This window comes from Anarrhichthys ocellatus, unplaced genomic scaffold, assembly GCF_004355925.1.
Source record: "Anarrhichthys ocellatus isolate YVR2014 unplaced genomic scaffold, GSC_Weel_1.0 scaffold2, whole genome shotgun sequence".
Classification (NCBI taxonomy): Eukaryota; Metazoa; Chordata; class Actinopteri; order Perciformes; family Anarhichadidae; genus Anarrhichthys; species Anarrhichthys ocellatus.
The window spans coordinates 8,661,071-8,680,385 of NW_022280032.1; the positions used below are offsets into that span (position 1 = coordinate 8,661,071).

The 19,315-nt window shown below is 41.1% G+C and overlaps 2 protein-coding genes across 2 annotated transcripts; both read left to right on the forward strand.

Moving 5' to 3' along the window:
- The first annotated feature begins 618 nt into the window (after positions 1-618).
- On the forward strand, positions 619-7,491 carry gtf2h1 (general transcription factor IIH, polypeptide 1). The gene is made up of 15 exons (XM_031859864.1): positions 619-788; positions 1,193-1,354; positions 1,448-1,640; positions 2,017-2,182; positions 2,318-2,411; positions 3,468-3,617; positions 3,728-3,807; positions 3,928-4,061; positions 4,138-4,225; positions 4,320-4,408; positions 5,006-5,123; positions 5,542-5,632; positions 5,870-5,985; positions 6,586-6,678; positions 6,759-7,491. The coding sequence occupies exons 2-15, from the start codon at positions 1,201-1,203 to the stop codon at positions 6,843-6,845; spliced, it is 1,653 nt and encodes a 550-aa protein (XP_031715724.1). The 5' UTR covers positions 619-788; positions 1,193-1,200; the 3' UTR covers positions 6,846-7,491.
- A 99-nt stretch (positions 7,492-7,590) lies between these two features.
- hps5 (HPS5 biogenesis of lysosomal organelles complex 2 subunit 2) lies at positions 7,591-19,188 on the forward strand. Its single transcript, XM_031859620.1, has 23 exons — positions 7,591-7,838; positions 9,481-9,610; positions 9,837-9,947; positions 10,029-10,093; positions 10,179-10,371; positions 10,504-10,634; positions 10,906-11,124; positions 11,209-11,283; positions 11,494-11,582; positions 11,809-11,987; positions 12,413-12,571; positions 12,736-12,895; positions 14,053-14,170; positions 14,571-14,714; positions 14,828-14,896; positions 14,996-15,570; positions 15,770-15,890; positions 15,985-16,134; positions 16,227-16,346; positions 16,579-16,692; positions 16,781-16,887; positions 17,233-17,524; positions 17,904-19,188. Exons 2-23 carry the CDS (start codon positions 9,503-9,505, stop codon positions 17,962-17,964), a joined length of 3,360 nt encoding a protein of 1,119 aa, XP_031715480.1. The 5' UTR covers positions 7,591-7,838; positions 9,481-9,502; the 3' UTR covers positions 17,965-19,188.
- The last annotated feature ends 127 nt before the right edge of the window (positions 19,189-19,315 follow it).

The window sequence follows — 19,315 nt, forward strand, 5'->3', positions numbered from 1 at the left end:
TTTAATCTTGTTTTTAATATGTCCCTTGTTTGCACTATGCTGCTGTAATCCTGTAAATTTCCCCGCCACGGGACTAATAAAGGATTATCTTATCTTATTCGTAAATTAAATAAACACAACTTTATTCAGGAATATACACCTGAATATAAACTAAAGTATAGACAGAAAACTATTTTGACAGGGTGCCCCTTACAAGTACAGGGCCAAAAGATTATGTAATTTATACTCAATCGTAGAGGAAGTACATTTACCTGGAATCAGTTGCAAGTATTTTATATTATCCAAATTTACCCCAACTTTTTTTCTGCCAGAGTCCAACCATTTGGAAGCAAAAATAAATAAATTAAAATAATGTATTAATACTATATGAATTAATTAAATACAAAAGCAATACAATGCATAATATTAAAATGTAACATTAATAAAGACTAATATTTATGCTTGCCGAATTATATTGCACCAAATTCTACCAAAATAGGCTTTTTCAAACAAGTTTAACATCATCGTTTATTTTATTTTAATATTAGTAGAATTGGTTAAATTGTTCAATGCATATACTTTTTGACGGAACTGATTCTTTATCCCGTTTTCCAATCGGAACGTTTTGAATGAAACACTGCCTGGCAGTCATGTCGGCGGTGAAGTCGGGACGCTCGCTGTTAGAGTAGTCAAAATTCCGTTTGAAATAACTCATTCAGTTATTTTTATATTCAAGAATACATTAGTTTGAGATTATGTGCTGAAGAAAAGCGAGGTGTCCGTTGCAGTATCGATTTATTAACGTTAAAGTAAGTTTATTGCGGACTTCTCCGACAGGTTTCTTCTTCTTGATTGTTAACGTTAGCTAACGTAACGCTAGTTAGCTAAATTAATATGATAAAACCGTCAACACATCAGTATGGGGTTGGATTACGTTACCTGGCAGAAAAGCGCACGACATTTATTCAGGACGTTGTAGTGAAATCAGCTGAAATAGTTCGTGCTTGCATCTCATACAAAGTGCTTGATATCTAAGTCATGGTAGCGTTACTGTTACTGCAGGTCAAGTAACGACTAGGTGGGTTAGTCATAGCGGTAAATACTTTGTTAGTGAGGTAGCACAGTTCTTTATCCTTCTATCTGTGAGATTAATTAGATTAGATCCGTATCTCTGTGCAGGACATGAATATTAATGATGAATAACTCGTTTCAGTTGGAGCCATGGCATCATTATCAGAGGAGGTGCTGCTGGTGCTGAAGAAGGTTCGCCAGAGGAAGCAGGATGGCACACTTTACCTGATGGCTGAACGGATAGCCTGGGGACCAGAGGGTAAAGACCGCTTCACAGTCAGCCACTTGTACGCCGATATTCGCTGTGAGTACTTGATACCATCTTATTACAATGAATGCTATAATAACGATGTGTTGGGGATGTCCTCAAGCTTCACTTCATGTGTTCTCTGTACAGGTCAGAAGATCAGCCCAGATGGTAAATCCAAAATCCAGCTGCAGCTGGTGCTTCACACTGGCGAGAGTACCACATTCCACTTTTCCAATGACGGCAGTGCACTCAAAGACAGAGATGCCGCCAAGGAGCTGCTGCAGCAGCTGCTGCCCAAGTTCAAGAAGAAAGCCAACAAGGAACTGGAGGAGAAAAACAGGTGAGACAGAGGTGTTTCAATAGATCCTCCTTAAAGGATACGTCTGGCAATATTCTATGTCATTAAAGACAACAGATTCTGTTGTTAAGGCAACAATGAATATTAAAACCTTCTTGAGGTAGGAAATATTGCAGGACTGCTGTATTAGACTGCTTCAGAAACTTTCTGGGATTTCCTTTTTTTTAATACTATGATTAAGTATTTTCCTGGTCCTGGATGTGTTGCAGTAATTCAATACCTAACAGGAAGTTATAAATCAACGCCTCCCTCTTGATATCACCAATGAAGGTCTTAGGCATTCATTATTTACTAATCTATTAATCTATTCATTCATAATTTACTTCTTAAAATATTGTTATTGTGTTTTCTCCTGTAGGATGCTTCAAGAAGATCCAGTGCTTTTCCAGTTGTATAAAGATCTGGTCGTGAGTCAGGTGATCAGTGCAGATGAATTCTGGGCTAACCGGTTAGGAGACACAAACCACGCAGACTCGTCTTTATCCAACAACAAACAGGAAGTCGGAATATCTGGAGCCTTTCTGGTGAGTACATCAACTCTGACACAACTAGACCTTACATTTTGAAAACAAATATTATCTTAAATTTCCCAATTGATTGAGCATTGACAACTTCCGCAGTAACAACATGGTTTTAAATGTAACTTTTGTGCATTACAGGCAGACATTAGACCTCAGACAGATGGCTGCAATGGCCTGAGATATAATCTGACTGCTGACATTATTGAATCCATCTTCAGAACATACCCTACAGGTAAACGATAACATCTTAAAGGAACAGTGTAGAGGATATAGGGGAATTTATTTGGCAGAAATGTTATATGATATTTGGAACTATGTTTTCATTAGTGTACAATGACCTCAAACTAAGAATCGTTATGTTTGCTGAGAAAGAGTCATTCATATCTACATAGTTAGAGGGGCGTCTTCCACAGAGTTCGCCATGTTTCTACAGCAGCCCAGAAGGGACAAACCAAGCACTGGCTCGAGCGAGAGCCTTTTGTGTTTTCATGTTACCTGAAGGGAGGAATGGGTACCAAAACCTGGTATTAAAGTGGACCCCACTGCTGAATTCTGAATTATAAATCCGGAGTATGGATAAGCTACGAAGTTACCGCTTCTTTTTAATGTTTTGGTGTAATTTAATATCTCGCTGCAGCATGCATTTCCTCTGCTCTCTGGGTCGGGGCTGAGCTCCTCCAACACACACACACACACACACACACGGAGCAGAGAGGCCGAGGTGAACCAGGTGACGTGAAGAATACTCGAGTTAGTGACAACTACGCTCGTTAATGTTACTGTTTAATAAAACATTTGCAAGTAAAAAGCCAATATTGCAAGCAGTTATTAAGTCATGAAAAATAAATGATAAGACTATCGATTAAAGTAGCTCCTAGTAGAAATGATATCCTAATGATACCTCTAGGCCACCGTAGTTCAGTGACACGCTTGGAAAGGGAGGGCTGAGTGGAGGAGTATTCAGTTGGATGCAACCTGCCACCTCATCACTAGATGCCACTAAATCTTACACACTGATCCTTTATGTTAGCAAACTTAGTTATATTATCAGATGCAAAAGTATTGATGGACCAGAAAAAGGCTGCTGCAAGCTCAGATTTGTATTTCAACTAAGAAATACAAAAGTGATTTCACTGCCAGAGAGGAAAAATTGTTTTGTGACATCAGCTGTTACCTCTTTAGATATACAGTTCAGTGCATTCCTGGTCACCTCAGTCACTGATCCTAAATATGCAGCTAGTGCAAATACATTACAATATATTCATGTCGACTTACATTGTACTTGCAGTGAAACAGAAGTATTGTGAAAATGTGCCTCATAACCTGACGGAGAAGGAGTTCTGGACCCGCTTTTTCCAGTCCCATTATTTTCACAGAGACCGCATCAACACAGGAACACAGGATATCTTCTCCGAGTGTGCCAAGCAGGACGACCAGGGTAGGAGCTTTAAAGCGTTTTCACATGCAAATCTCCCATTTTCTAGCGATGTCAGTAAACCGCTAAGCCACAAATCTGTTTTCATATGTTTTTAAATCTGTCCCATGCAGGGTTAAGGTCTATGGTGGTTCAAGGAGTGAAGAATCCTTTGGTGGACCTCCTGTCGTTGGAGGATAAATCATTAGACGAGGTGAGTTTTAATGATTAGCCAATCACAGCGACGTCATACCACTCAAACGTTATTTACTTGCACAGCTTTCTTTTCCGTCTTTCTCCTTGGACCTCAAGACTTGGTGTTTTTGTGACGCAGGGTTACGGAGTTTGTACAACATTTCCCTCAACTTCCAATTCGAACCGGACGGTGAAGGAGAGCAGCAACTCTGCCATCATCAAGCGCTTCAACCATCACAGTGCCATGGTGCTGGCAGCCGGCTCACGGAAGGGGTAAAGAAATAGCTTTAGAAAAAGTATAACTTGCTTAATCTCTTAATTTGTCTTGCTAACTGTGTCAGTTTTAAAGGGAAACACCAGCTGACCAAGCCAGTGAGACGAGCAGTACAGATGGAAACTCGAGGGATTCTGACTTCTTCCAGCCTCCTGTAAAGAAGGTGACGATGGCTCTGCAGCTTCAACAGACGTTTTCAAAATGTGTTACTCTGTAACAGACTGCGTCACTTTTTTTCTGTTGGCAAACTTCCTTAGGTTAAATTACAAGAAGCCATAGAATATGAAGATCTGCAAACGGAAAACAGACTGAAAACAGTCGCGTTAAACCTCAAGAAGTCCGACAGGTACAGTTTGTATTCTTTGTTCCGTAGAGGGTGACTTCAAATTGTTGACTCTGAATGGCAGCGATTCATCTAACACCTTTTAAAATTATACATTTACAGGCGGTTCATTTTTAGAAACTGTTTATGTTGTTTGACAAACTGTCACAAAAGTTAGTATTCAATTTATAATATATGAAACAGAAAAAAGAAAATCGATTTTGTACATATTTTTGTCTTTTTATTTCATAATTGACTTTGAAAGAAGCAGTTCAAAATCAATTTTGTTATCAATTTTCTATCGATCAACGAAAGAGAGACTAAAAAAATCAATTGATAAGTTGCTCCAGCCAAGCCTCTATCTCATAAGACATTTTGAGGTTTCAGCAATCAACTGTGCACTTTGAACTGATTCAAAATAGATATTTTATTTTACAGGTTAGATTTATTGCTTCCACTGTGTTAAAGTTCCTGCCAGTGGTTATAAACCGGAATGTCTCTTCAGCACATAAAGTGAATATATGAATTGTTTTGCAGCCCCAACTTTATGCTTTTAAACAGCTGAATTCAGGGTGACGTGTTTTAATATAATGCTTCTCTCTCCCTCTTTTTATTTATAAGGTATGCTCATGGTCCAGTGCCACTTCAGTCCCAACAGTATACGACAAGCCAGGATATCATCAACTCTGTCAACTACATCCGGCACGAGATGGTCAATTACAAACCCAACCTCACTCAGGTTAGATCCCACAGAACACACAGCCGTTGTTGTGAATCAACAATCACTGAGTTTTCTCTATTCATTCACGGCTCACAAGTCCTCAGGTTGAGATCAGGACGGCTGGTCCTCCAGTCAGATACCTGCAGGTTTCCCACTTCTTTAAAGCTACAGCATTGATTGACATTTTGTTCGTGACTCCTCGGCTCTGATTGGTTGTTTTCTTGAGACGCGGTGCCATCAGGAGAACTCAAAGATGATTCAGACTGTGACAAATTAGGATCTGCTGATTCTCACTCCATCATGACAATTTAAGAAATATAGCAAACTGTTTTTAAAAATAATCCAGATTTTCAGTTTTCCTAAAAAGTCAAAGAATATGTAAAAACAACTATGAATGGTGCCTTCAAAGTGTTAAACACAGAAATACTCTCTGCAGGTGTTGTCCAACACAACCGCTAGTTCTGCCATTGCAGCACTTTCTTCAGGTGGCATCCTCATGCAGGCAGCAACTCAGCAAGCCATAAATCGTAAGTGTGTCGTACAACTGTTAAATATCATTATTACTACATATGGTGAACGTGGGTGATCAGTGGGTGAGTGTAGCACATCTGTAGTGTGTTTGATTCCATAAGACTGTGTCTGGGCGTTCTGTAGAGATGGAGGGATTCTAATCTCTTCATTTGCTTAAACCGGAACCAATCGTGACAGATGTTCATTTAAACTAGCAGTACTTTATTTTGTATTTGTTTCTCTTTTCTTTTCAGAGATGGTACCTTCTGAGGTTCAAGGAGAGTTGAGGCATCTTCATGCAGCTGCTGGAGAGTTGCTGAGACACTTCTGGTCCTGTTTTCCTGTAAACACACCATTTTTGGAGGAGAAGGTGACTGATAATAACTTTATTGAAAGGATGTCACATTGTTATTGTCCCACACAGAAATGTATTCCCTCCTTCCCTGTCTTGACCACCAATGACTTTAGCAACAACAACACAATATTGGCACTAATAGCACATACAAATTGAATTATTCACATTTATGTGTGGTTTAAAGGAATATAAAGCACGGTTGCCCATAACAATGTAGGTAACAGAGAGTAAATTCATAATACAAAACATAATGCTGATCAAAGTATTCAAGCCCCTTGGATTCTGTCTTGTTTTATTGTTTTACAACATTGAATCAAAGTAGATGTCAGCAAAACTTTCCGACACTAATCCCAGTGTTTTGTGTATTAATTAATTTACATTAATTTATAGATAACCAAAGTGGCTGTCACTAAGCAGTATAATAACTTATAGTATAGTATATAGCTGATGTATAGTTCCTCACCAACACTACAGGGGCCAGTCTCTCTTCATAGAAAGCAGGAAGGTTTCTTTTACCAGATTTTCCTGATGTGTTTTTTTCCTTCAGATTTGTTGTCATCACCTCATAGTTTTTTTTTTTTTTTTTTATATATATATATATATATATATATATAGGTGATGAAAATGAAGTCGAACCTCGAGAGATTCCAGATGACCAAGCTTTGTCCTTTTCAGGAGAAGATTCAGCGTCAGTACTTGAGTACAAATGTAAGTCTCTGAGCTGTAAATGATGACTCGGTGTCTTGTACCCGGTGGGCCTTGTATTAACGTCTTTCACTCCCCCACAGCTCACAGGGCATTTGGAGGAGATGCTGCAGACAGCTTATAGCAAGTTCCACGTCTGGCAAACCCGTCGCATGTTGAGGAAAACCTGAGGTCCGGTGTTTTGTCAAAGAGAGGACAATGAAGAGATCACAGGATATGGACAAGTGACCTGAGAGGGTTCTCTACTAAGAGAAGAGACCACAGATCACAGCCTGATGGGACGAGACTCACACGGGTTTGATGAGGATGTAGATGAACGCTGCTACATCCCAAACTGTTCAACCGACATCTCGGTCACAGATATCTATCATTTGTTTCTTTCTCTTTTGTTTGTGTTTTCTCAACGGTTGAGAGAATGGTGCCGATAATGGTTAAAGGGGACTTTTTAAAATGGTGTAATATGACCAAATTTCAAATGGAAATTCGGAAAGGCCCTCTGAACGACAGGCTGAAGTGTGAAATGCAAGCAGAGGGTTGCCAACATGCGTTTCATCAGTTTGCAGAGCAGAGAAACAGAGCTCGGCCCTATAAGGAGCCCCTCTGAGCCCCGGGTCGATTTCGTAGGAACAAAGTTCCAGAAAATCCGAAGCAAAAAGGTGACGTGAATATAGCAATACTGTAAAGACATGTCGCACCGAGTGCATTAGTGTATGTGTGTGTGCCTCAAATCACACTGTCACTGGTTTGTAATGTCTGCACCTTTTTGTTTGCACTGAAGACGAAAATGTCACTGCATTAAAGTGAGCTTTTTGTTCATGCCACTTTCTTTTTGAAACTTCAGTATTTCATTAAGTCCATGAATTGGGTTTTTATTTCAGGTTTTAGCGATAGTTTTTCTGCCGTGGTGCTTTATAAACTACAAGAGAAGCGTCGGATGTTGCCTCTTCTAAATGCGTAGCTGCTTTGGAGAATATGGACGATATGTGTCGCGTCAAAGTCAGGCATTCATCCAGGAAGTGTCCTCACGTCAGCTGAGTGGAGCCGTGACAGCTCGGCTAGCTGCCCGTCAGAGACGGCGTGAGACGGACGGCAGAGTTTCTCCACAAATATAAGTGAAGGAAACCAGCGATGTAAACCAACGGTTGGGTGTGGATTTGTAGTCGGTAAGTGTCACGCGACCATTTGGTGAGTTTTAACGGCTAAAAGGTCAATGAAAACACCGCTGTCTTAGCTAGCTAGCATTGCTAACGTGTTATTGTAAACATAGTGGCACAGAGGCGCACTGAACTTCAGTCCATAATTTGAATTACCGTAACATATATTTAGCATACCCATGCCCTGCTACTATTGTCTTTAAAGGTTTCTGAGCTGTAGTTTTGATAGAAACGCGAGCATCAGTGTCAGCTGACGGGTCTCGTGATGCAGACTGATTGAATCGCCCCTTTTAGCTGTAGAAACTTAATATTACTGATGTTAATATGTATTATCAACTAAAACTATAACCATGAAAGGGCCTTAAAGGCTAAGCACGAGAGACAGTTTTAGTACTTTTAACGCCACTCACGTACTGTATGTAGTAGAGTCATGTAGAATATGTATTAGGTACTTTCACTGGGTATTTCCATGTCGTGCCACTTTGTACTTTTACTCGACTCCACCAACTAATTCTGACTGACGTATTGTACATTTTACTCATGTATTTTGACAGATCGAGTCACTTTAACGTGATACAATTTTACATATAGAAAACTCGCAATGAGTTTCTAAAATATGGTTTACACTCCAACAGTATGAAAAATAAGATTTAAAAAAGCTTCACTTAGATCTGCTAACTAAAACAATAAAACGCTCATTAAATGGTTTAACCCTCGCATAAGTGGGTTTCCTGTATTGATTACTTTTGATACTTGATCGTTTTTTTTCAATGTGATGCTTACACTGTACAAATGCTACAGTTGTAAAAAGTTGATTACTTCTACTTTCACTCTTAAGTAGGGGATCTGAATACTTCCTCACCACATTACAACCATAGAGATTACAACTACATGTTAAACCTGAGGGCTCTGACAGAGATGATCAGTAGAGATCCTCAGGTTCAACATGTCATAATGTGATTAAGGGCAATTTTGTTTGTCAGAGAGCAAAATTCAAGCACAATCATTTGCAATAAACAGCCTTATGAGTGCCTTCCCATGTGCATGTGTGCCCTAGGTCTCTTCAGCAGGACAATTCAGCTGTGTAAATGTTCCTGTTGCAGTAGAGTGTTAACAAATAGAGGGAGAGGTCAGAGTTGACTGTTACTTCTTTTGAGATACTTGTGTCAACTACTTTAAAGCTCAGGATCAATTATGATCCGTCATTTAGTTTTAAAACATTTTTGTTGCACACACACATTGATGTATTTTGCCAGCCTTATCTGATTATTCTAATGATCTGCTTAGTTTTGCTTCTGCTTCCTCATACGTTCACCTAAAACCAAAACAAGCAAATCAAAGACAAACTACACGCTGCATTTTGAGCTGAATGGTGTCCTCCGGTCCTGTCGAAAAGGTCTTTCTGGATAAATGAAATGGCCGCTCTAGGACAAGAGGCATTTAAAAACCCGAATGGTACACTGGAGATGATAACATGTTTATTTTTTTAACCAGAGTGGAATGTAAAGTGAAGTCATGACTGGTCAATTCGAGAGGGTAGGTGAACTACTGAAAGTCATGTGATGCCACGCGGCTGAGGGCTGTAGTATGTGAGGAAGCAGAGCAGGGACTCTTGACGTCTTAACGTTGCTGAATGCCGTTTCTCTCTCAGTTGTAGAGGATCACCAGTCAACATGCCTCTGATACCAGTCGTGCCAGAGAACCACAGTCACATACTGGCAGAGTTTGACTGCCTCGATCCACTTCTGTCTGCTCTCCGTTTGGACTCGGGCCGGCTCAAGGTAGGTTTCACCATCACATGACGGAGTCGGCCTTGTAATTGAATCACACATGGATGATTTATAGTAGCTTATTATCTAATGTCTTAAAGTACTTCAGAGTGAAAAAAATACTGACATTGTGTTACGATGAACAGTTATTGGGTCTGCACATTCAAAAATGGATTAAACCAAAGAATGGTATAGCTACGTGAACAGATGATTAAATACTGTGTTCTCTGTGTTGCAGTGTACCTGTTTGGCAGTGTCAAGGAAGTGGCTCGCTTTAGGAACATCAGCAGGAGGGTTGCACCTGATCCAGAAGGAGGGCTGGAAGCAAAGGCTCATCCTCACTCACAAGGTAACATGTGACTATTGTGGTCTTCTATCCACCAATAAAGCTGCACATAGTAAGGGACACCCATCATGCACTCTTTTTCAGGAGGGATCTATCGCTCAGGTGGCTTGTTGCCCTCATGATGAAGACTTTATCGCTGTTGCAACAAGGTTAGAGTCTCTCCAATAAGTGAAGAAGTCTAACTATGTGTTCGGTTTTGTTGCCCGTGTGTTCACATTGTTGTCTGTGCTCCAGTCAGGGTCTGGTGGTGGTGTGGGAGCTGCAGCTGGAGCGGCGGGGTCGTCCGGAGAGAGTGAGTGTGTCCTGGGAGCACAGAGGTCAGGCCATCACTGCACTCTGCTGGGACACCAGCACGCTCAGAGTTTTCGTCGGGGACACGGGAGGCAAGGTGTCCTTCCTCCGTGCAGGATCCTCCAAGATGGGCAAGGTAGTGACTGCTGATTCAAAGTGGAGATAGTTTGTTTCCTAAATAATAATGTGTATATATACACAGTATGTATATGGATTTTTGGCTTTTTAGTAATTACTGCATATTTGATATTGTTTTCTTTGTGTCTAGGGGTCATCATTCGTTATCTTCCCCGTTCAGACCGTCACCACTGTGGACTCCAGAGTGGTTCAGCTTGGGTACCAAGATGGTCGCCTGCTGATATCTTCCCTGAGCCGCTGCTACCTCTGTGACACAGAGAGGTGAGTACTAGCTGGCTGCGTCTCTATAGGGGGAGACTCTCTCATTGCGGATGAATGCCCCCCCCCCCCATACTAGTAAATATTGTCCCTGCTAAAGAAGTATTGTTATATATTTTCCTATTCAAAAGCTAAGACTAATTTCGTGTAAGATATGAATTATCTGTGTCATTTGTACTCGTAATTAATGAAAGAAGAAAACTGTAATTAAATCAAAATGTTCCCTGGACTACTCTCAGCAGTGGTGTATTTTTCCCTCTCTACCTGCCTTCAGGGAAAAGTTCTGGCGTGTTGGAAATAAGGAGCGTGATGGGGAGTATGGAGCATGTTTCTTCCCTCAGAACAGGGGATTATTAGTTGGTCAGCCCCCCCTGCTGTACTCTGCCCGGCCGGGGTCTCGAATATGGGAGGCCAGTTTCAATGGTGAGGTTCTGAGCACCCATCAGTTCAAACAGCCACTGGCCTGTCCTCCTCTGCCTCTCATCACTTACAGGTACTGATTGTTCCCACTTTTAAATAGTCGTCTTTAAAAGGCCAAACTCCTAATTAGTCTTTTTTTTTCTTCTGTTACCTGCAGAGATGAGCCACAACATTACAACCCAGTGCCGAAGAGCCCCCAGTCAATCACCTTCCAGAAACTGCTTTATTTTGGGTAATGTTAGTAATAATCTACATCTTATTATCTGAGTTTTTAGGCGCGTCAATCACTATATTAATCATATGCACATTGTTGAATAAAAGGCTAATATTTTGTTTGCAAAAGACAACATCAATCAAAAAAGAGCATCCCTTCATTTTTATATAACATCTGCAAGCGGGCCTGTTTCTTGACTAACTGTACACTCTCTATTTTGATGTGTAGAGACCAAAACTTGCTGACCTGGACTGATTCAGCTATTTATATCTTCACACCTCAGAACGGACAAGTGCTTCTGTGGACTGAAGTCAAAGGTGTGTTTGTGCTGCTTCCTCCTAAAGCGGTCCTTTGGAGTACTTAAGCAAACATTTTATTCACAAACGCACACAAGCTGTAAATATGTTGATATAGGACCACTAGTCAACAATAATGCAATGGAAAGGGTCATAATATTTAACCATTTTATCATTGCTCATACAGCCCTTTTGTTCCTGTTTGATTTACTGTAAGTTGATCCAAACCGGCTCTGTGGCTTTGCAGACTTGGTTGACATCGCGGTCTACCGCAACGAGCTCTTCTGTCTCCACGGCAGTGGACGTCTGTCCCACCTCTCCCTGTTATCTGCTGAGCGCTGTGTTGAGCGTCTGCTCCGGAGGGAGTCCTGGCCTCTAGCTGCTCTGGTCTGCTGCATGTTCCAGCACACAATCACCACCAGCAGGGTAAGATGGCCACTGCCTCGCTAACTGGCCTCGTCTCTGTGGTACCGGACTTATCTGGGCTGAGATATTCGTGTGAATTTCTGACTTCCTGGTTTTTTTTAAGGATAAAGCACATCATATACCTGTGATCCTGAGATGTTTCACCCTGAATGACCAAACCATAAAATGTGCAAGAGCTATATATGGCTCCTGCTAACAGTATAATAGTTTCATTACATAGTGATTATCTCAGTACCTAACATCATGATCTTCTTAACACAGCAGGTACATAGCCTGATGTTATTGACCATAGTAGTTTGTGTTAAACATTTCTAGTTTGAAGTAAATCAAGTGTTTTAGAAATCAGGAATCTTAACTAGATGTCTCATGATCTTAGTAGGAGCTCCTCTGTGTTGAGCCTTGCTCATCATTCCTGTTTAATTCAGGCCAGGAAAGCTATTCCCATCGACCGCCTCGAACATCTCAGGTCCCAGCTCAGCTCCAGCACGCACCTGGATCTGACCGGCCAGCTGGAGGACGTCATCACTAAACTGGAGCCTTTGGACTCCGCCTCCAGCAGCCGAAGAAGTAGCATCTCCTCACATGTAGGTTTAAGTAACTTTCTGGAGATAAATACATGGCGCTTTGAATACTGGTCATTCAATACATTTATGATTCTATGAGCCCGTTGTAACTTAAGCACACCGCTTCTGTAAATCCGTATTGTAACAAAAGAGTGTGTACTGATATCGGACATATCGTCATCAAGGAGAGCTTCAACGTCCTCGACTGTGGAATCTATCGTGTGATCAGCCGCAGAGGAAGTCAGTCGGATGAGGAGACGAGCTCCCTCATCAATCAGTCCATGTCAGAGGAGGAGCGGCTCAAAGAGTTCAGCTTTGTGCAGGATGACGATCCGGTGGATCCTGGTAAGAGATTGTTAGCTGTTAAATGAACAAATGCTGTTCTTTAAAATTACTGCAATTCAAACATACAAAATTATATTCCCAATTTTTTGGAAGGACTAATTTACATTTGATGAATAAACATATGTGTGATGTTAATATATTGATTACTTATAGTAACAACTAGAAGTGGTATTAATATTACATTATAATTACCAGATGGAATCAATTTTAATAGGGTGAGACTTTAATAATACGTTAATTTGTTAAGACATCACAGAGAAGGAATGTCTGCAGAAAGGCTGAATTATTAGGATATTTTTGCATATGAACTAATTTACACAAATAATAATGAAAATCAACACCTGTTTAGTACTATCTTCTTCTTAAAAACACATTTTTTTTGTTTAATCTGCAGACGAACAAATGAAACCCCAAAATGCTAAAACTGCACCAATGCTAAAACAACAACTAAAGCCGAAATATACAAACAAGAAAATATTCAAACACGCTGTTGTTTCTTTCTTCACTCCTTGCTTTGTGTGTGTGTGTGTGTGTGTGTGTGTGTGTGTGTGTGTGTGTGTGTATCAGGAACAAACTCCTTTTCTGCCTCTTCTGAGTTCAGTGTGAAGAGAGAGTGACGTTATTTTCTATTTCATATCTCGCACTCTATTAAAATACCTGACCAATCAAAAACAAAACATGAAGAGGATGCATCTATACATGTGACAATAACTTGACTCTTCATATACTCCTCTTAATCTTTGTCTCTGTTGTCATGCTGATCACATGTACCTGCTTCTGACACTGTCTTGTATGTTTGGCATTAAAATTAGTTTTTGATTTGAAAAACATAAAATCCTTTAATCCATAAAGTTGCAGTGCTGTATCAGTGGATTTGCTGTGAGAGCTGAATGATCACTCTGACATGTGTTACGATCACAATTATCTCTTTGTCCCGCTGTTAATGTCAAGTTTCTTGTCTTTTTCATTGTATCGCACGTATAATCACCATTTTGGTTCTGCTTTTTTTTGCATCGTGCAGCATTTAATTTAGTGATAGTGGTGTCTGGCACCTTTGCTCCATCTGCTTGCATTATGTCCTCTGCCTTTCATCATTCCCCTCCAGTACTCCATCCATCTGTGTTTGTCCTCTGGCTCTTGCCCCCATCTTTATTCAGATCCACAGAGCAGTGAGCGTGTGGAGGCTGAGCGATCTGAGCAAGGCCTGCCGTTCCACCTCCCCCTCTCATTCCGTCCCAAACCCCCCCGCATCGCTCTGCAGGCTGTCAAAGACAGGTGAACATCCAGAGACATAGAGGACAATACAAGAATGTGTCGCAGCAGCCATACAGGCATGACGCTGTCATCTTAGATAGCTTTGAGTTTTATTCAACACAGATTAGATTACCTGTGGATTGTGCTTCTTTTGTCTCGATGAAGATTGAAACTCCTACAGTAACTATAATTATTCAAGAGCAGCTGTGCTTTTAGACGGCTTACTTCCCCTTTCCACTGAAGAGCTACATCTATTTTTTACCATGGGTTCACATTGTTCATCTGTGTAGACGCATGTGGCAGGTTTCATTTCCAATCGTCACATTCAGTCATTTGTCATATGTTAATGGATCTGTTTGCCTTTTCAGGTTGTTAGATCTAAAGTGATATCATTGGGTTTTTCGATTTTTGTTTTTCTCAGTGTTTCTAGTTTTGTTAAGAAGACAACAGAGAAGATCAACACCCTCCAGATGAACTCTGAGCTCTGGCAACGGCCTGAATTCAGGGACAGCGGACATTCGGAAATGTCAGCCTCAGCTTCCTACTCGGAGGAAATGGACAATGAGTAAGTGGACTAAAACCCCTTTTTTACTGTCAACAGATTTTGGGCTAATATCTTGTTTTGAATAGACTATTAAAAGTAAATCAGATAAAAGTGAATTATATTTGTCGCCACAGAGTTTATGATGAAATGCCAAACTCAGAGTCCGACATGCAGGAACTTCGATCAGCGACAGAGCGAGCTATGTAAGTGCTGTGCACCGTTTTGATAGAATCCTGACCGCAAGATTTCACTGCCTATAGGAGCTGAACTTATATTTACACCTTACATTTTCCCAACATCAGCTCCCAGATCCAAGATCCTTTGGTGCTCCTGGATCCATTCTGCCTGGGAGAAACTCTGCAGGACTGGCTGGTGGTGCTGGAGCGAATACTCGGACCTGTAGAGCACAGGTCAGCTGCTGCGGGTGATTCAAATGTGGATGAACCAGGAAAGGAGAGGTGGGATTATCTAAACTCCTGCTCAGAGCAACAAGAGGAGTCTTTGTTCTCGTCAGGAGAACCAACAGAGAGCATCGCAGAGGAGAAGAGAGAAGAGTCTCGTGAGCTGGAAGAGAGAGAGGACCAGTGTGACTCCACTGAGAAGAAGCCGGACGTTTCAAATGGGAGCCCTCCAGACCCTGTCCGAGTTGAGTCTCCCAAACCTGTACCATCGGATCTACTGGCTAATCTCACCCAGCTGGCAACATTATACACAGAGATGAGCTGCTTTATAAACCAGGAGAATAAAGTATTGGGTTGCACAACTTTCCTGCGCCCTTACTTCTTTCTGCTGGACCACGAGCGTGTGAGGAGAATGTGTCTGCTGTGTTATCAGGATCAGCCGGAGGTGCAGAGCTCCTTCATCGAGGCCATGCTAGGTCAGAAGCTTCTCCTTAAATCTCTGTTCTCGTCTTTTTTTTTTCCTGTATTTTATTTTCAGATTTCAAATTTCAAGTATCCAACATAAATACTTGCATCTCATCTTGTAACTGTAATTTTAATCAGAGGTCCGTGCATCTCTGATACTCTACTTGTTTTCAAATGATTTGAAAGATCAACTCTTGTCGTTCTCTGTAGGTCTCACTCAGTCCAGTAAGGTGGTGGAGGTTATTCAGAGAGGTGATTTACTGAGATCACTGCGCAGTCTGAGAGAGCTGCAGCCCTGGAGTGCCCCTCCCCTCCTCGCTCACTTACACAGGTCAGTACACGCGTTTCTTTCTAACACGGTCAGTATACTGATATCACAGTTGTGGTTGGACCTTGTGAAGTGAGTTTACTATGTTATTATCCAGGCTGTATCAGAAGCACGGCGAGGCGGCTGTACGCTCATTTACACAGTTCTATCCTACGATAACTCCTGCTGATGTAATGACCATGGCTCAACAAAGCCACTTCCTGGCGTACCTGGATAATCTGATCCAATCACAAACTGAGGAGCACAGGTACATCCTTAATTTCATCTATTTGTCAAGGACAGAAAGATTCTTTGAACTCCTCGTGGTGCTGATTTTTACATTCTTCATTCTTCCTCTAGGTTGTCATTTTTGCAGTCCCTTCTTGAACCAGAATCCCTGAGACAGGATTGGCTGGAGCTGGCACTTACCCACGATGCCCCTCAACGCTGTGATACGCTGAGCTCTGATGGACAGCCCAGGTCTGCTCCTGTTGGTGTGGGGGAAAATGCAAAATGAGATTGATGATCCTTTTTAATTTATTTAGTTTGAGGTTATAAAACTCAAAGTATGTCTTAATAGATGTGAACTAAGATACTATCATGGGTACATTTCACCTCTGGATTCTATTTGGCCACAACGAGGTCAAATAATACTGTGAAAGTAAAGTATAAGAATAACTGTAACTGTGAATTCGTGTGACTCCTGCTGCAGGTGGCATTCTCATTGTTTCAGTTGGGGTTATGGGCGCCTCCTGTCTCTCCTGATTCATCTTCCTGCTGACCTGTCCTCCAAGCAGAAGATGGCAGAAACTTGCCGCAGTCACGGGTACTTCTAATTTTGTCTGACTCAAATGTTTTTGTTTTTTTAACTGTTTCTGTTTGTGAGTTTACATCTGGATATTGTGTGTGTGCAGATATTGGACGGGCTACATCTACCTCTGCTGTGAGCTGCGGTGTCGCAAAGAAGCGTTCGCCACCATCTGTCGGCTGGATGACATCAGTCTGATGGAGGAAGCTGATGGTAAAACTTTCAGACAGAAGCAGAGTTTAAATCTCTTGTGTAATGTGTGTCAGGTGTTACTGAGGCAAATACTAAAAAATGACATATGTACGGCATTGAAATCCACGGTGCACTGCTTAGTCCAAACAATGGTTCATCCTTTTTTTACACTCGGCGTGTAGATAAACATCAGTAACATTCCATGATAATGATTTACCTTAGTGACGCTGTCTGCACTCACTGGAGTGGCCTGAATCACCCGAATGGAACACAATCAAACTAAATGACACTGGTTTTAAACATGTTTGCCAAAAAGAAAAAAACACACCATCATAGTCTCTGTACTGTCCCTTTGTTGGTTTCCAGGTGTTGTGCCTCAGACCTTGGAAGAGTGGAAGCTCTTGATCCAGTTATCTCAGCAATGCAGCAGTGAGGTCGACTCAGAGCAGGTCACAGGTGTGAATGGGAGCAGCTGGTCCAACGGCTCGGCAGATTGTGGTGGAAAGATCAGCCCAGAGAACCTGACCCTGATGCTGGCCCGAACAGCCGGGCCCGACCGCGCCATGGCCGTCCTGGAGGAGTGTGGAGTGCAGTTGGTCCTTTCGCCACACTCCAAACTGGTCTGTGAGCTTCTGAGAGTCACTGAGAAGAGGCAGAGGTGGGTCAGGGTGCCAATTACCAAACTTCAATGAGAACACAACTGCACATCAAACTGTTGTTATCATCTCCGCAAGGAGATAATGAAATCAATCGTGTGCACCTCTGCATTGATTTAAATGAGTGTTTTTGTTGTGGGAGGGGTTAGCCAATAGTGGGTTGTATTCATTCAATCAAACATTACAGCAGTGTTTGCTGCAGACACACCCTCTACTGAGGGAACCTTTCTAGTTCAATACAAATCAACCAAACATTATCCATCAGAACCAAAATGTGTGAATGAAATCTGAAATGTCGTTTAAAATCAAAAATAATCGGTGTAATATGAAGGGACTTCATTTGTAGGTATTACAGTTCTATTCTTTTGTTTTCTGTTTCAGAGCAATGATCCAGACGATGCTTGAGCGCTGTGATCGCTTCCTCTGGTCTCAGCACGCCTAAAGAAAGATCAGCTGCAGCTTCTCTACACCAAATAACATGACTAACACTGTATGTAAATCTGCCCAGTAACTGCTGCTGTAGCTGCAACGGAAGTTGTGCACTGTATTATTATTATTATTATTATTTATAAAACGTTTCCAGTTTAAATTAAGGTACATATCTTCCAGTGAAAACAGTATTATCGTATTAACTTTTACTTTTACTTAAATGTGTTTTTTGCATGTACAGGACAAAAATCAAGTATCAACAATTACAGTGAAATGTCCAACCAACTGATATGTGAATAAAAGTTCTGTATTTTTATTTTTTGTTTGTTTGTTAAAAGAACAAAATGTTTCTGTTGGCATGATGATAGTCCAGCCTGGTAAATGTGTGTTTTTCCCATCCATGCACGTCAATAAGATTGGGGAAAGTCCACATACCGAGCACCCAATAAACACAAGAGTGGCTCTAATCCAACCTGCAGTTTCCTTAATATTTGTGTGTTTCTGTTTATTTCTGCACAGCAAAAGCTTAAAAAATGGAAGTTTAAATATTTTTTCTTTACTTTAAATGATAATGTAATCCCATATGTCCCTAGTATCCAGTCATATAGATAGTTAGGGTTTATTTCTTAAGGGTTGTGAGAGCATTAAACCTAAAACAACCACCTAAAACAATCCACATAACTAGAAACCATTAAAAATAAGTTGGAAAGGCCGGTGAAATGGCCTTTTATCTTCCTGTATTTCAAGTATTTGTATTTTCTTCAACAGGACATTCTTGTGAATAAAACATTTCTACATTTCAGATCTTGAATGTCACATAAAGTGGATTATGGGTAATGTGGTTCAACAGAGATAATATTAATAACATCGTAATGAAATGGGACTGATGACTAATTTGATGGTATCACACACCTGGAGCATCAAAGGGAAGACGCAGACAGCCTGGTGCTTCATGTGTGAGACACAACCAAACTTTGAGTCACTTCCTCTACCCTGGTTTAACTGAGACCTTTCTGTTCCTTTTTTCATCCTCATCCCTGGTTCTTCAGTCATTTCCCAGAATCCTCATCTTCCAGCTCACCCACCTGTCTGCATCACTGGCACAGGGACGATCAGATTGAACATGTGGCAAAGACAGACACACTTGTAATGAAAATGAAAGATGTACTTTACATGTCATTGTGAAATTCCCTCTGGCTGCTAAATAATAATAAATGAGCCCGTCTTTTCAATCTGCTTTTAAAGTTTCCACTGCCTGTATTTGTTTGGTTGATTGTGTCCACTTCTACAATACTTCACTACAATATTCTGTGGAGGGATGGGTAGAATTGTTGATTTGATTGAAATGATCCAAATATGACAGG